The 14,955-nt window shown below is 47.2% G+C and overlaps 3 protein-coding genes across 3 annotated transcripts; 1 reads left to right on the top strand and 2 right to left on the bottom strand.

Annotated features, from left to right (window-relative positions):
• Positions 1–176: 176 nt before the first annotated feature.
• On the bottom strand, positions 177–2,965 carry I203_105244 (uncharacterized protein; the record flags this gene model as incomplete). The annotated part of the gene is made up of 3 exons (XM_019144413.1): positions 177–2,524; positions 2,596–2,717; positions 2,790–2,965. The coding sequence occupies 3 exons, from the start codon at positions 2,963–2,965 to the stop codon at positions 177–179; spliced, it is 2,646 nt and encodes an 881-aa protein (XP_019005748.1).
• Positions 2,966–3,613: 648 nt separating this feature from the next.
• Positions 3,614–9,038, top strand: I203_105243 (uncharacterized protein; the record flags this gene model as incomplete). The annotated part of the gene is made up of 7 exons (XM_019144412.1): positions 3,614–3,805; positions 3,859–4,305; positions 4,370–7,324; positions 7,381–7,652; positions 7,713–7,986; positions 8,044–8,582; positions 8,651–9,038. 7 exons carry the CDS (start codon positions 3,614–3,616, stop codon positions 9,036–9,038), a joined length of 5,067 nt encoding a protein of 1,688 aa, XP_019005747.1.
• A 292-nt stretch (positions 9,039–9,330) lies between these two features.
• On the bottom strand, positions 9,331–14,875 carry I203_105242 (uncharacterized protein; the record flags this gene model as incomplete). The annotated part of the gene is made up of 3 exons (XM_019144411.1): positions 9,331–12,941; positions 13,004–13,486; positions 13,546–14,875. The coding sequence occupies 3 exons, from the start codon at positions 14,873–14,875 to the stop codon at positions 9,331–9,333; spliced, it is 5,424 nt and encodes a 1,807-aa protein (XP_019005746.1).
• Between the last annotated feature and the right edge of the window lie 80 nt (positions 14,876–14,955).

The raw sequence follows: 14,955 nt of genomic DNA, 5'->3' as shown, positions 1-14,955 counted from the left end.
ATATGAGACAATCATAAAAAAAACTATAAATTGGAATACTGATCCTTCCGGCAATTACCTGTCTGTTTTGGTTTGTTTTGTTTTGTTTCGTTTCTTGGATTTCCATCCCAAATCACAGTCGTTAATAGTAGATATACGAGAGTTTATCGAATTTTTTCCGTTTCAAAAGTATCAAATTACACTTTGATTCCCACTTCTTCCCTTATGTTCTCCACTCTCTTTTCAACGTTATCGAACCATTCTAAAGCCTTTGTAGCTTTCTTCTCGATCTCCTCACTGGCTTTCACAACTTCACCTCTAGCTTCCACAGCCGCTCTGAACCTCTCTCTCAAATCCCACGCAGCGAGTCTCATCACTTTTCTAACTTCCTTACTAACCCTCGTAGCCTGGTATTCAGCAAATGGTATAGAGGCATCATCAATTTGTGAAGGTTGACCTGATGAGATCGTAAGAGTCGACTGGATATGTCTACCGACATTTCTAGGTATAGATCTCGGTAAATCGTAGATGACGTAGGCGATCGCACTAGCGGTGAATACTCCGACGACGGGTCCAATCCATCTTCGTGTAGCGGGGTTGGAAACGAAATCGGAGAAATGGACCAAACCCTCTACGACAGCTCGAAGACCCAAGGTCTTTCCGCTGATCATTGAGAATGCCCCAACAGCCAGGGAAGCAGCTCCGACCTCGGTAGAGAATGGGACGAGCTCGTGGGATGTCGAAGCTGTTGATGGAAGGACCGATCGCGCGAGGTGAATGTGATGTTGCAAATCGAAGATATCGGTGACGTTGACTTCAACCAATTGAGATTGACCGGCCAGGCCGAGACCAATCGAAGTGACACTCGATGGACGTCGAATAGCTCGAGGTGAGAACATTGCTTGAGGATTGAACTTTCGGTTGGTTCGCTCGACATCGGCGGGAAGATGGGCATCACCAAGTTTGGTTACTTCTTCTACACCTTCCGAAGTGAGCTTTCGCGCATCATCCTCAGCGAGACTGACTGCAAAGTCAAGGGAGGCTAAAAGTACTCGTTTGACCTCCGCAGCAAAGTCCCAAGCACCTAACAAACCAGGATAGGCAGGTAAAGAAAGCCCAGGAGCGGGAGCAGCTAATTCTCCCCTTCCGACCCTTTCAAGACCTCTTTCCATAGCTAAATTGGTTCTGCCTGATGCCTTGTCGGTGGCGGCCTCTTCTTCAGCTACCAAAGATTCCTCAAGACCCTCTTTACCCTTCTTCATCTTCTCAAGAACTGGCTTAACTCGAGCTAATTCCTCTCGAGCTGCATCACGCTCTTTACCGGCCACTAGTGAATTGGCGGCAGCGAGAAGCTCGACATCAGCCAAAAGATGGGTAATGTAATTCTGAGCGGGACCAAGCTTTGATTTGGCTCGATTGACGAGCACGAACGATCGGAGTGAGTGCTCAAGGTGTGAGAAAGCTTCATCAAGCTCATCACCTTCAGGTTCTGTTTCTCCATATCCTAAGGCTACCTTAGCGGAATCGACGAAATGTACCAAGTCGGCAGCATCTTCGTATGTCTTTGGACTGAGTTGCTTAATCTGTTCCAGAACTAACCTTCGACATCTGGCTTTGTCCTTGATCTGATCGAATCGGTTAACGACAATGAAAAGATGGGCTTTCTCGTGACCAGCTTGCCATATGAACTCCTTCGCCGATAACGTGAAGTGATTAGCGGCGGAAACGACAAAGACAACCACATCGATCTCTTCTTGTCGGGCGAAATTGGCAGTAGTCTTGATGGAGTCTCGGTTGAGACCAGGTGCATCGATAAGTGATATGTCCACAACGCCGTTATGCAAAATCGAAGGATTGGCCATATTGGCATCGGCTTCTTTCAGGAATACTCGAAGTGAAGGACTTGAAGCGTCATCTTCAGCATCTACAAGCATTTCGTACAGTTTTGAAACGTCTTCCGTTGTGTATGTCGATTCGTCCGAAGGATCGTATTTATCCGCGTGTTTCAATATATGTATCTCCTCCTTGTCTTCATTCTCCTTCGCACTGACGACTTCCACAAATCGAGTTGTCAGAGGTTGTTGGTCCGTAGGCATGACTTCGTCCCTTCTCAACAAGGCATTGATCAATGTTGATTTACCAGCGTTGAGATCACCAGTCACGAGTACTCGAGATTGAGCATCGAATATACGTTTCTGTAAATGAGTGAGGTGGTCTAACGAAGCAGAGATTCGAGTATCGAGTAGAGCTGAGATGGATGACTTTTCCAGATGTGATATCAAGCCTTTGGCATGTCGAGCAGCTCCCATGTTCAGGTTGAGACGTAATATCGAAAAATCATCTTCGTTGTCATCGATGTTCTTCGGTTCTTCGACTGTACTGTTGACTGTGGTGATAGGAGTACATGGGGCGGAAGGAGCAAGGGTAAGGGATCGTTTCAATGTTCGTCGGACGGTAGGAGTAGAGTTGAGAACTACGTCGGTGGTCTGTGATGGTTCATCGGCGAATGTGAGAGTACGTCGACTCATACCGGGACGTGTAGATGCTACAAAAAAAGATGAAATGAGCAATTGAACTGGGATGACTGGATGCTACGGTCGCGAGAATGGAACTCACGAGATCCTTGACTTGACGAATCTATGGGCTTCAAGTGTGGATATCTGACAGTCCATTGTTCGCCGTTGAAGTTTTTGAGATCGGACAAAAGGTATAAAGATGAGTCGATCGCCTTCGCCAGACTGTATATTGAGGTCAAACATCTTGATGAGTCGTGTTCGAAAACAAACGAAGAGGATTGGTGGCAAACTTACCGATCTCTCTTCTCCTCATAATCCCTCACGACACCATCTGCCGCTTCTCTCGCCTGACGCACATCTGGTGTTGTCCCGCCAATATGAGATTCCTTCTCTACTGTAGGTGAATCGGGTGTGGAGGGTATATAGGATGATCGATGAGATTGAGGGGTAGGTGGATGAAAAGGTCGCATGTTTTCCTATACTTTATGATTTTTCTTCTTTCGGACGACTTGCTTTCCCTTTTCTTTCACTATGATAAGTTGTTTGCTAAGAAGGTTGTATATGAACGTCTCAGACGTGGAACATGATTTTGGACTGGATGTATTTACAGAATCGATGATGAAGATAACGATGCTGGAATGTGACTCTGATGATTTTGGTGGTGTTGTTATTCGATGTTTGCTTAATTGCTGAAAAACGCCTGGGCTCCAGATGACGACGAACGTGAGAAAACATGGCTGATTACAAACCTCATTACAGATAGTCCGCCATTCCCGCCTCCTCCTTTGTAATCTTTTTTTGTAATGGCGATTAGATCGGATGGATCCGGATCCCCCCGTCATACCGCATACCGCCACTTCCGTTGTCTGACACTATCCGCAACGAGATTTTATCCGTTTTCTCCCAAGTTGCCCGGCTCCACGTGGTCATGCATGAATCAACGCGACTGTTCTGTCTCTCCGTTTGTATCAGTGTTTGTTTACCTTTTGGTTGATTTCAACATCACCATTCTCATATGACGATACAACACCACTTGATAGCATATGATCATATAATATACATACCATCCTCGCCAACAACACTCGTATCCTGCTCAGCTCACGACGGCTGCAAGAGAAATGGCATACTTCGAAACACCCGATAGGGTGCTGAAGAGAGTCCAGCAACTGGAAGATATGGAATTACCCTCTTTACCTAGTTTCCAACATGACGATGATGTCGATTTTGATAGTATGAGTGGAACCGAGTCCACAAGTGATGATCACCAGCAGTATTATCATCAGTCATCAATCATCGATGAGCCTCAGAGCGTGAGTTCCATGTCAATCAAACAGGAATCCGGTCACTTACCATCTTAACGTAGGACATGACTACACCACATCCACTCCGAAAGGTCATGGGACCGCCTCCATCCAGCACCGCGACAGCTACAACACGCTCATCTGCCGATTCATTCTCTACTGCCTCAGGATCTCCCTTCCCTCCCATTGACTCTTCTCCCTCCGAAGGTGCTTCATCTCCTTATGCACCAACAACAGCTCTTACGTCAACACCTCAATCTCACCAGACAAGGTCAATGTCTGGCTCACTCCGTACGAGCACAACAGACCGTACTGCCACCACAAATAGAACTTCTCGCCACGAGAGAACGCTAAGTGGAACAGGATCATTAGGGAATAGTACTCATGCTTCTAGATGTCAAAGATGGCAGACACCGGGAGAGATGAGCAGAAGTTTCTCTGGAGAGGAGATAGTAGACAGAATGAAGCTGGGCGCGGAACAATCAATACCGTTGAATGATTACTCAGATGTGAGTCAATCTGTTGAACATGCAATCATGAAGGCTCATGCCATAGCTCACCCGTTTTCTACAGCAACAATACGACGAATCTCACTCACAATCAATACCAGAGCTTCCTTCCCTTACGGTACCGCCGGAAGAAACCCCCGTGACCCGCCGTTTGTCATCTGGAAACGTGCTGCTAGAAAGACCTAGAAGGCGAGGACCATCAGCAGCTATTCATCATCTTCAAGCAGTACCCGAGACTCCAAGCGACCCACCTACCCCTGCAACTCGGAATGTTGTATCTTCGCAGGCATCCGTACCAACCACGCTACCTGTATCGCAAAACGAGCGAATCCCAAGCTTATCAAGAAGCGAGGTCTCAGCGACAGATGTCAGTGAAGCTGCTAGCACGCCAGAAGGTCCGGTCAGAAATGTCTCAATGATGACACCAAGGGCGGACGCCCATCAGGAATACGAGATCACCGGTGAATATCAATACGAGATAGACAGCGCACCAGAGGATCACGGAGAAAACCCAACTTGGGAATACAACCAGGAGAATGAATACACAGCTCAGGAAGATGAAAACGTATCTGTTGACCCTTCGCAATATTCTTCTCCTCATAAACAAATGGACACCTATTCCCCCGCCAGACAGGCCATCACTCCTTCAATCGCTCTTTACTCAACGCCCGGCACGATACGTGGTCAGCCCTTCCGTTACAACAATCTTGACGCTTCCTCGGCACCTTCAACCATTCTATATGATGTGACAGACTCGATACAGAATACTCCATCTGGACCTGTTACACCATCGCCCTTTGGCATGATATCCAAAACAAGCGACATGTCTAATCCTCGTGCTCCTTTAGACGATGCTGAAAGACGAAAAAGCCATGTTCTAGCTGTTCTCGGATCATCTTCTGGACCATCGACCAGAATTGTCCGACCGCATGTACGAGGTACCCCACATCCACTTCGTAGGGTATCGACCGCTCCTGACACCGAATCTATCGCAGAAGAAGGAAGCGATGTCACACAATCTCAGAAATCGATTCGTAGAGCAATAACTCCAGGTATGACAAGCCGATTGACTGTCGACCAATCAGTAGATCAGTCTTTTGTCTCTATCGCCTCATCAGCCGACCTCACTTCCGACAAGCGAGCATCGCACATGCATAGTCGCCTATCCCGTGGCAACACATCTTTCCCTACTATCCTCCTTCCAACCAATCATGCATCTCCTGGCGGTGGCTCTTTGAAAGGTCTCTCAGATCAGCGTGCAGACGGTATCAAGATTCATAAACACCTCAACGCGATGAACAAACAGTTGCTTGAGACGAATGACGATCTCGCTCGTGAAGCTGAAGCATGGAGGGATGAAGCGGATAGATTGAGAGGTATTTTGGAGGACCACGGTATCGATGTGGAGGATAACGATGTACTTGGCGGTCTCAATGCAGCTTCAACTTCTGCGAATGTCTCGCAGCAACTTCCTGAACGGCCGACGAAATCTCCAAACGGACGTGATAGTACTAAAGGCGATCACTCCGAACTTATCAGCCAACCCTCAGCACTCAGCGGTCGTAGGGGCAGCTCACCTCATGCCAACAAAGCATCAACCTCTGCTCAAGATCTGTTGGAAGGCCTGAATCCCGAAGAATATGCGGCAGTGATGCAGGAAATGGCTGAAAAGTTGGATAATCTGGAAGAAGGTTTGAACGAGAAGGATCAGTTGATAGCAGAATTGGAGGAGCAGCTTGAGCGTGCAAGACAAGCCAATACACCCGAACAGCAAGGACTGCTCGATGAAATTGAAAAGTTGTCTGCTCAATTGGAAGAAGCTGAGAGGGCTAGAGTAGCCCTCCATTCTGATTTCTCCACCAAGACCGAACAACATGCTCAGCAATTCGGTGAGATCTGTTCAGGATTTGAAAAGCAAGTCCGATCATTGGAGAAGGATCTGAGTGACGCTAGAACTGAGGTAGATCGAGTCAAGAACGATAAATCTAGACTGGAAAAGATCTCATTTGTCGAAGGTGGTGTAGAAGAACAGCATCTCAGAAAACGTGTCTCCGATCTCGAAGAAATGCTACAGCAGGCTACGACGGACAACCACAAACAGTTGATTGAAGTAGAGAGCCTGAAGAAACACTCAGCACATATGTTAGAGGAGAAAGAAGGTTTGATGCATCGTGTAGAAGATGCAGAAACCGAGTTTGAAGAGTTGCGAGCCCGAATTTCTGAAATGCAGGATGAAGGTACTGGCTTAGAATCCCTCGAAGCTATGAAAGGTGAACTCAAAATTGCATGTGAAGCTCAATTAGTCGTAGAAGACAAACTCACTAAAGTACAGCAAGAATTGGCAGAAGCGCAAAATACTATCTCTCACCAAGAAACTGAAATTGGTCACCAACATGATCATATTGAAGAACTCAACAGGGTGATCGAGAGTCGTGAAGCCGATCTTGCAGTGGTTCAAAACAATTCCAGAGTCAATGGAGAAGCGGAAGAGGAACTTCGACATGTACAACAACAATTAAATTTAGTTAACGAAGTACTCGCTAGCAAGGAATCTGAAATCGAGTCGCTCAAGGGTAAATTGGAAGTGGCCAATATTGCCACTCAAGCCATTAGGACTTCTCAACGACGATCCACTTCTCCAGCTCCCACCATGTCTCCAACAACTAACACCGCTGGTACGGACAACAATCCGAGCTATCATGATAGCTTTGTCGCTGCAATGGAAGAAAGGCTTGATGAGGCTTACCGAGAAATCGGAAGGCTCAAGCATGAACTCAATGCTACGCCACACCGAAAGTCGGCTGTAGAAGTGAGAGACGCCAAGATTCAAGCATTAGAGCGGGAGAAAGCGGCTTTGGCAGACAGGCTAGCTTCAAGTAGTAGAAGCATGACGATATCTGCTTCACCTGCTCCTGCTGGTGTCAAAGATGCTGGTTCACCTTTCAAACGACCTACTCCCCTCGTCCACCGAGCTATTGCCTCTTTGCGCACTCCTAAAACGCCCGGTCCTTTACCTGAAGTAAGTCATTTCTCCTATTGGATAGGAAATCAGCTGACATCGTCTTGATCATACAGCTTTCCTGGCTACAAACTACCATCGGTGATGCTAATGAACCCATTCTTCAAGCTCAACTTGAGTACCTCCAAAAAGAGCTTCGAGATGCCAACGATCAGCTTGATCACAACTTCAGTCGTCTCGAAGCAGCCGGTCTTGGTGGTGTCGCACTTGCTGAAAAGCTGGCTGCCGCTGAAGAAAGGATAGGCGAGCTTGAAGGTGAAATCAGAACGTTGGTACAGAGAAACAAAGCTTCTTTAGCTCTGGTCAGTGCTCAGAAAGAGGACCGAGAGTGAGTAATCGCCCCGTCTGCAATGTTGCATCAGTCTCACTGACCTTGATTCACCTAAAGGCGAGACAACGAAGGTCGTATGCAGAAAGCACTTGAAGCTGTTCATAGTCAGATGGAACAACTCAAATATGATATCGCTAATGAGCGTTCTCGACTACAAAGAGACAATGGCCGACTACAAAATCTCGTTTCGGAAATGAGGCTCAAAAGCCAAGCTCAGGTGGAAAGCCTCCAATCTGAGATGCAAAGAATGGCTGAGAAAGCCGAGGGAGACCTGAAAGCTACACGAGATGATTTGAGCAGAGTCATCAGGGAGAGAGATCAACTTAAGAAAGTGAGTAACCTTTGCCTGATAATCCGCTTGAATCATGTAAGCTAATTTTGGATTTAGGAATTTGAATCCCGGGGAACTCAGATCGTCCAACTCGAACGAGATATCGCGAAAGAGCAAAGAGCTTATGAATCCCTTTCCCGACGTAATGTTCAGACCACTCAATCTGCTGCCTTGCAACCCGAACTTACTCAAAAAGCCCGAACCATCGAATCTCTGCAATTATCGCTTCGGGATGCTCAACGAGAATCGGACGATCTACGAAACGCCTTATCTCAGCGTACACAAACTTTGGAAGATACCAAATCTCGTTTGGCCAAGTTCCAGAATGAACGCACCCACGTGATGAAGGAGTTAGAGGAATTCGAGAGGGATCTACAAACGCAACGATCGGAGAGTAGGGAATTCGGCCTTCAACTCTCCTTGTTGAAGAAAGAGCAAAATAATGCTTCTGCGAAACATCGAGCTGGACTTGATGCTTTGGAGAGGGAATTGAAGGAAGCTAGGAATAATGAAAGGTGGACGATGAAAGACTTGAATGATGCGAAGAGGAAATACGATGATCTAGAGAGTTGGAGGATAAATCACCAATGTGATACGTGAGCTTCTATCCCCTAGGAACTTCGTCATGTAATATCCAACTCATGATATTGTGTTTACTTTGCAGTGGTCTTTCACAAGCTTTGATCGATCAGAAAACACATTTCAAAACTCAATCTCGATCTCTCGCATCTCAGATCCGATATCTCAAAGCGAAATTCACCAGGGAATCAACCTTCAGGAACGCACTGGCATTACAGAAGCGTTACCTTTTGTTATTAGTTGGTGGGATGAGTCTGGATCAACAATCGACTTTGAGAGCTATAGCTCAAATGGGTTATCCAGTTCCTGAACCATCTAGACCTAGGAGAACTTTCAAAGCTGTTGCATTAGCTGTCTGTAGTATAATAAGAGCGAGGAATACTGCGAATGATTGGAAGAAGGAGAAAGAACTGAAATTGACTATTTCATCGAATGGTTCAGGTGAAAGAAGGAGAGTTTCAGCTAGGACGTGATTGTTATGACCTTTTCTTGGGTTTCTTGGTTCTTTTTTTTTTGTAATTTATATATATACACAAATTCGCTATATCTGGACGTTTAATTGGTAACCCTTGTATAGTAGCTTGACTTCGATATTCAACATGACATGATGATGACCCTTGCATGAACGTATGTTATATATACACACATATTCAACCAAAATATATACAAGATTTGCATCGTTAATTTGAGATTGTAATCTAATCCGATCCAGTGTACTACGAACAACGATTGTCCATCTTGACAAAATCAAAACCCACTCATTCTTCAGCGTCCCCATCCAAATTTCTTCATCAATCTACCTGACCAACCACCGCTTCTGCTAGAAGTCCTCGCTGACGAAGTAGGCGAGGTCTCCGCTTTGACTTGTATATCATCATTCTCACCTTCCTCACCAGTTGTATCTGGTTCCGGGACTGGTGTACCAGGAACAAGCTTACTCTCGATCGCTCTTCTCTTCATACCTCTAGTTTCCCTCATCGGCGTTTCTCCTTGATCGACGGTCGTTTCATCAGGATTAGCAATCAAATCAGGCTCCTTCGAAGCAGCTCTAGCCTTCCTTTTCCGGGTTGAAGCAGCGGGTGCAGAATCATCCTTCAGATCCTCCTCGTTCGTATTCTGAGCTTCGGAAGCCCTCGATTTTCTCTTCTTACTTGATGGTATTTCGACACTCAGCGTCGATCGAGCGCTCGACGGTGGCTTATCATCTCCTCCCTGTTCCTCTTCTGTATCGTCATCGTCTTCCTCACTTTCAGGTCTATACGGAGCTTCGTCGGCCTTACTAGCTGAAGATATCGTTTTACGCGGTGATTTCAATCGAGTCGACCCTGAGGGTGTAGCGAGCTCACTCCTGGAAGTATCGTCTACTTCAGTGTCGGCTTGATCTTCAGCTTGTGGTTCAGGTGTTGCTGTAGAAGCGTCCTGTTTACCTCTCGATGACATTCGAGTGGATCTTCTAGGTTTCGCTTTCGTGGGAGATTGAGATTCGGATCCTTCTAGCTGAGGACCGGGAGAAGCAGTAACCGATTTACCATTGAGTTCATCTTCAGCAGGTACTGGTGTACCTTCCTCCAACTCGGGTATGTTTTCGCCTCTAGCTATTGACATTCTAGCTGATTTTCTGAGAGCAGGACCAGGAGAGGCGGTGTTGGATTTCCGACTTCCAGTATCGGAGGTAACCGAAGATTCCCTTCCTTTCCCTTTCCTAGAATTTGAAGGTCTACCACCTCTACCCCGTCTTGCGGGAGTAGCGCCGACTTCAGATTCAGGTTCGACGGACGCTGAAGCTGTTCCACGCTTTCTACCACTCCTAGTTGCAGGAGGTGACAATGTAGCTCGCTTCTTCGATGGTGTTTCGTAGCTTTCAACTTTGATCAATACGGTTGAATCCTCATCATCTCCTCCTGTACTATTTCGACTTGCGGATCCACCCATAGATTTCCTCTTCCTATGTCCTCGAAGTGGCGTGCCTTTAGGCGTACCGTTCTCTTCAATTTCAGGTACTTTGGCGTCATCTTTAGCATAGAGGACATAACAATGACCTTCATCAACCAACTGATTACCAACGAGGCGTCGAATTTTCGTTGTCAACTGAGGAAGTAATATGGGATGGTCATGATCCATTTGGAGGTTCCTCCCTTCTGTCTCCTCACTTTCCGAAGATCGACCCTCGACATGGGAAGTCTCCTGCTCGAGCTGTGTGGATCCGGGGATAGCGCAATGTGGTACAAGGACAACAGCGGTCAGGTCATCGTCGGATACCCTGAGTTTCTCATAATAACAGTGTGATCTGGTAGTTGGAGGTTCCAGAGAAGTGGATGCACGACCACGTGAGCGCGTACGTCGATGAGCGGTGGTCTCGGGACCAGGTACCGAAGCGTTGCTAGGTGAACCATGTCGATGAAACAGCCGCATTATAGTTGACTCGCTGACTTGAGGTAGGAAAGGCGGCTTTTCTTTTTGAGGTGATCCTGTTTCCGTCGCTTCTTCCTCAGAGCGTTCCTCGTTTGTCGACAAGACAGGTTTGCGCTCCTCTACAAGCATGGTCGAGCTCGTTGGCTCAAGGCCATTCTGTATGCTTTCCAAAGGCGTCTCTGCTGTACGATCTGCCTCGTTATCGTTCGACGGCAAGGGTTCCTCCGCCTCTTCAGGCCTGTCCATTTGCTGGTCGGAGGATAGTTGCTGTACATCCACTTGTATGTCGTCCTCAGATGGTGACTCTTCACCTGATAGCGCAGTTTCGGATGTTTCTTTGGCAGCTTTTATTGCCTCCTTCTCCTCTCCGGATGCTGAAGGTAAGCTATACTGCTCCTCGCTCTCCATCTCTGCAGCTTCAGCTTGTATACTTAGATCTTCAACTTCGTTTCCTTCAGAAGCCTCCACTTGTTCCTCCATGTTCGTGGTGATATCCTGAGTAGATGTTTCAGGCTCGATCCATCTGACGTGGACCTGTATGTCATCGTCACCTTCACTCATCACATCCACGTCACCATCTGAAGAAGAGAACTGAACGAAAGATCCGAGTGCTGAGGGGTTTCGAGACATGGTCTGGGCAGGAGAATCGGTAGCAGCTTCTACTTGAAGTGAAGGAGTTTGCGGGTATTCGGATGGAATCAGCTGATGAGGCGTGATTGGAGCTAGGAGATACGAGTCTGGAGGGGGCAACGCAGGATCAGGTAGTTCCATAGGGGTGGCAGCCCTCGTTCCGGGTGCCGAGAGAATATCAGATGGTATAGGATCTTTTCCTGGTGGTTCCACGATGAGAGATGGGGAAGATGGAGGATGAGGTACGAGATCATGAGGGTCAAGGGGTCCAGTAACCAGGGTGTCCGCAGGAGGAAGACCAGGATCGGGAAGAGCGGGTGGGGTGGCAGCTCGAGATGAGATAGCGGAAGTGATATCAGCTGGTACGGGATTTTGAGGTATCTCGACCACGAGAGAAGGTGTCACATGGTCTTGAGGTACCATGGTGTGAATATCAAGGGGTTGACGAGCTGAGGTGTTTGGAGGAGGAACCGTTGGATCCGGTAGCGATACTGGTGTACTGGACCTAGACGCTGCTGCAGTCGGCACATCGCCAGGAACCGGATCTCTCTCGGGGGGTTCGACGGCCAAAGAAGGCGATCGATCGATCGACGGTCGAAGATCGTGTGGAATGAAGGGCATCGCAATGTTCGCGTCCGGAGGCGACAGCTTGGGATCAGGTAGATCGGTTGGAGTCTCAGCAGAGAGTTCCTCAGCTGGTGCGACTATCTCTCCTGGTGGAAGATGGCCAGGTGGTTCAACAAGGGAAGGGGAGAATTCTGATAGTGGTTGCTGTACATCGAGCACTGCAGGTATGGTAGTCTGAGAGTCTGGTCCGGTACTAACTGTCATAGATTCTGTTCCAGCCGTCTCCACGGTAGGTGTATTGACAACACTAGGCCCATCTGAGGTTTCCACCGCTTCCACTGAATCGAACGCAACGAATTCTTCAGCGTGGAAGGGTTCCAAGGGGTTTGATGCAGTCGGGGTGTCAAAAGGGCTGAAGTTCGCTTCTTCGAGGTTTCCATCCTTGATAGGCGGTTCATCAACATCCATCGTGAATTCGTCTGTCAATTGAGGTGTAGCGAGATCTTCCTGCTGTGACTCGATAGCGTCCTCTTTTGGTGTCGATAGGTCCTCCGGCTGAGAGACATGTTCGTCCACAGGTATCTGAGCTTGATCGATCACCTCAGAGATTATCGGTTCAAGGATTGATGGGATTATGACGGTTTCGGGTTCGGTGATGATATTGGCATTCCCGGTTGCCTGTACCTCAGTGACCTCAACCACTTCTATCACCTCCATTTCCATCGGCAATATCGAGCTGGGAGTAACAGCTTCTGACTGCACATAACCTAGAATGACAGAAAAAAGTGAGACTCGATCCAGCATCATCTTGGTGATTGGAAGAACTCACTGGGTTCTTGCACTTCAGATGGCACGGAATGTCTATCCTCAATTACTTCGCCATCATACATTATGGCTTCTTCAGGTGGTTTTTGTGTTTCATCGAAATTTTCACTGACTTCTTCCGAAAATTCGTTTAAGATTACATCGTTTGCCTCGAAGACAGTCGCTTCTGCTTCTTCCTCTTTCTCGTCTTCCTGTCTGTCCGCACTCGGACCTTCTGCCTGTTGTCGTACTTCGTACCTTTCATCACCACGCCCAGACTGGTGATTTCGATCTTCCACATATTCTATCTCTTCTTCTTCCTCCTCTTCCTCCTCTTCCTCGTCGCCCTCTCCTTCGTCTTCCCCCTCATCTTGATCTTCTTCCACCTGTTCCTCTTCCTCTTCTTCCTCTTCATTATCCTCATCTTCATCTGAGGAAGACCCGATTTCAATCACTTCCGTAAACACAGGTCGCTTGGTGGTATCTACCTGCTCTTCTTCTTGATCATCTGCAACGAATGATATACCAGTCAGTGAAAGAACACTCTTCTTGAAATAATGTACCCACCATAAGAGCCTTCGCTATCCTCCTCATCGCCCAATTCATCTTCTTCGTCCTCCTCTTCTTGTCCTTCAGAAGCAATTTCATCTTGATCTTGTTCCTCTTCATCCTGCTCTCCATAACCACTACCATAGGCCGTCGAAGGCTGTTGAAAAACATCATGAATAGGAAGAAGATCTTGATAAGTAGAAGATTGAGGCTGGTAAGATACTGCATTTCCGCCGAAAATCGAAGGTCCAGCATCATCTTCAGGCATGTTATTATGCACCTGCTGAACGATTTGAGCGAGTAAGCTGGGATCGATTGCATCTTCCGAGAAAGGTGGTAATTGCGAGATCTGTTCTTCTGATTGAGGAGTCTGACCTGATTCGACGAAAGACGTCGGGGGAGGCGGAAGAGGTAAAGTTGGATATAATGTATTTGGAGGTGATGCGTATTGATGAGGATCTGATTTAGGTGCAGGTGATTCGGACGTTCCCATATATTCTATACCATCATCGGATTCTTCGTCTTCTTCCCCGTGAGATTGCTCCACCTGCTCTTCCTCTTCCGCCTCTTCTTCATCATCATCGTCTTCCTGCTCCTCCTCATCTTGGTGCTCATCCTCTTCATCCTCATCTTCTTCTTCCTGATCTTCATCGCCGTAGACATCACCGTCGGATCCTACGTACGCTGCTCCATCTTCTTCAGGAACGACTCCATAGGCAGGATCATACTCTGACTGAGATCTAGACTCGAACAGCTCGTCCTCATCCTGGTCTTGTTCTTCATATCCTTCTTGAACGATTTGTACATTTTGTCCATTCTCTTCAACACCATCTTCTTCTGCTTCTTCATCTTCCTCTTCTTCTTCACCTTCTTCTTCGTCATACGTCTGGAATAATGGCTCTAGTTGTTCCGGACTAGAAACAATTTCTTGAATATCCCCATCACTCTCTACCTCTTGATCATCATATTCCTGTTCTCCCGGTATATCTTCATCTTCATGGTATGCTGCCTCGAGCTCCTCATCTTCATCAAACTCTTCACCGAATTCATCTGTTTCATCGTAATCCTGATGCTGATCAACTGATGACAAGCCATTCTGCACTATATCCACTGTTGGGTCTTGAACATCTTCTTCTTCTTTCTCTTCTACGTCTTCTACCTCTATCGAGTCTCGGAGTATAGGTGAAGGTGATTCCGATGGCCCTGGACTCTCAGGTGGATTCAACCCTTGTTGGATCTTAGCTTGAATCCCATCAAGCCATGATGCAACGGCTGGCCGAGGGAACAAGTCGTAAGGACCAGGCTGCTTGATCGGTTGCGAACCTGCTGCTGTCTGGGAGCGCAGCATCTTATTTAGGTGCAATGGTCAATAACGATACAAGGTCTACTGATGGAGTCCAATGTTGGGCAATGAACATCAACGAGAAT

This window comes from Kwoniella mangroviensis (assembly GCF_000507465.2).
Source record: "Kwoniella mangroviensis CBS 8507 chromosome 1 map unlocalized Ctg02, whole genome shotgun sequence".
In the NCBI taxonomy this organism is placed as follows: Eukaryota; Fungi; Basidiomycota; class Tremellomycetes; order Tremellales; family Cryptococcaceae; genus Kwoniella; species Kwoniella mangrovensis.
Note: the sequence above shows the minus strand (reverse complement) of the source record. Positions and strands in the feature narration are given on the sequence as shown.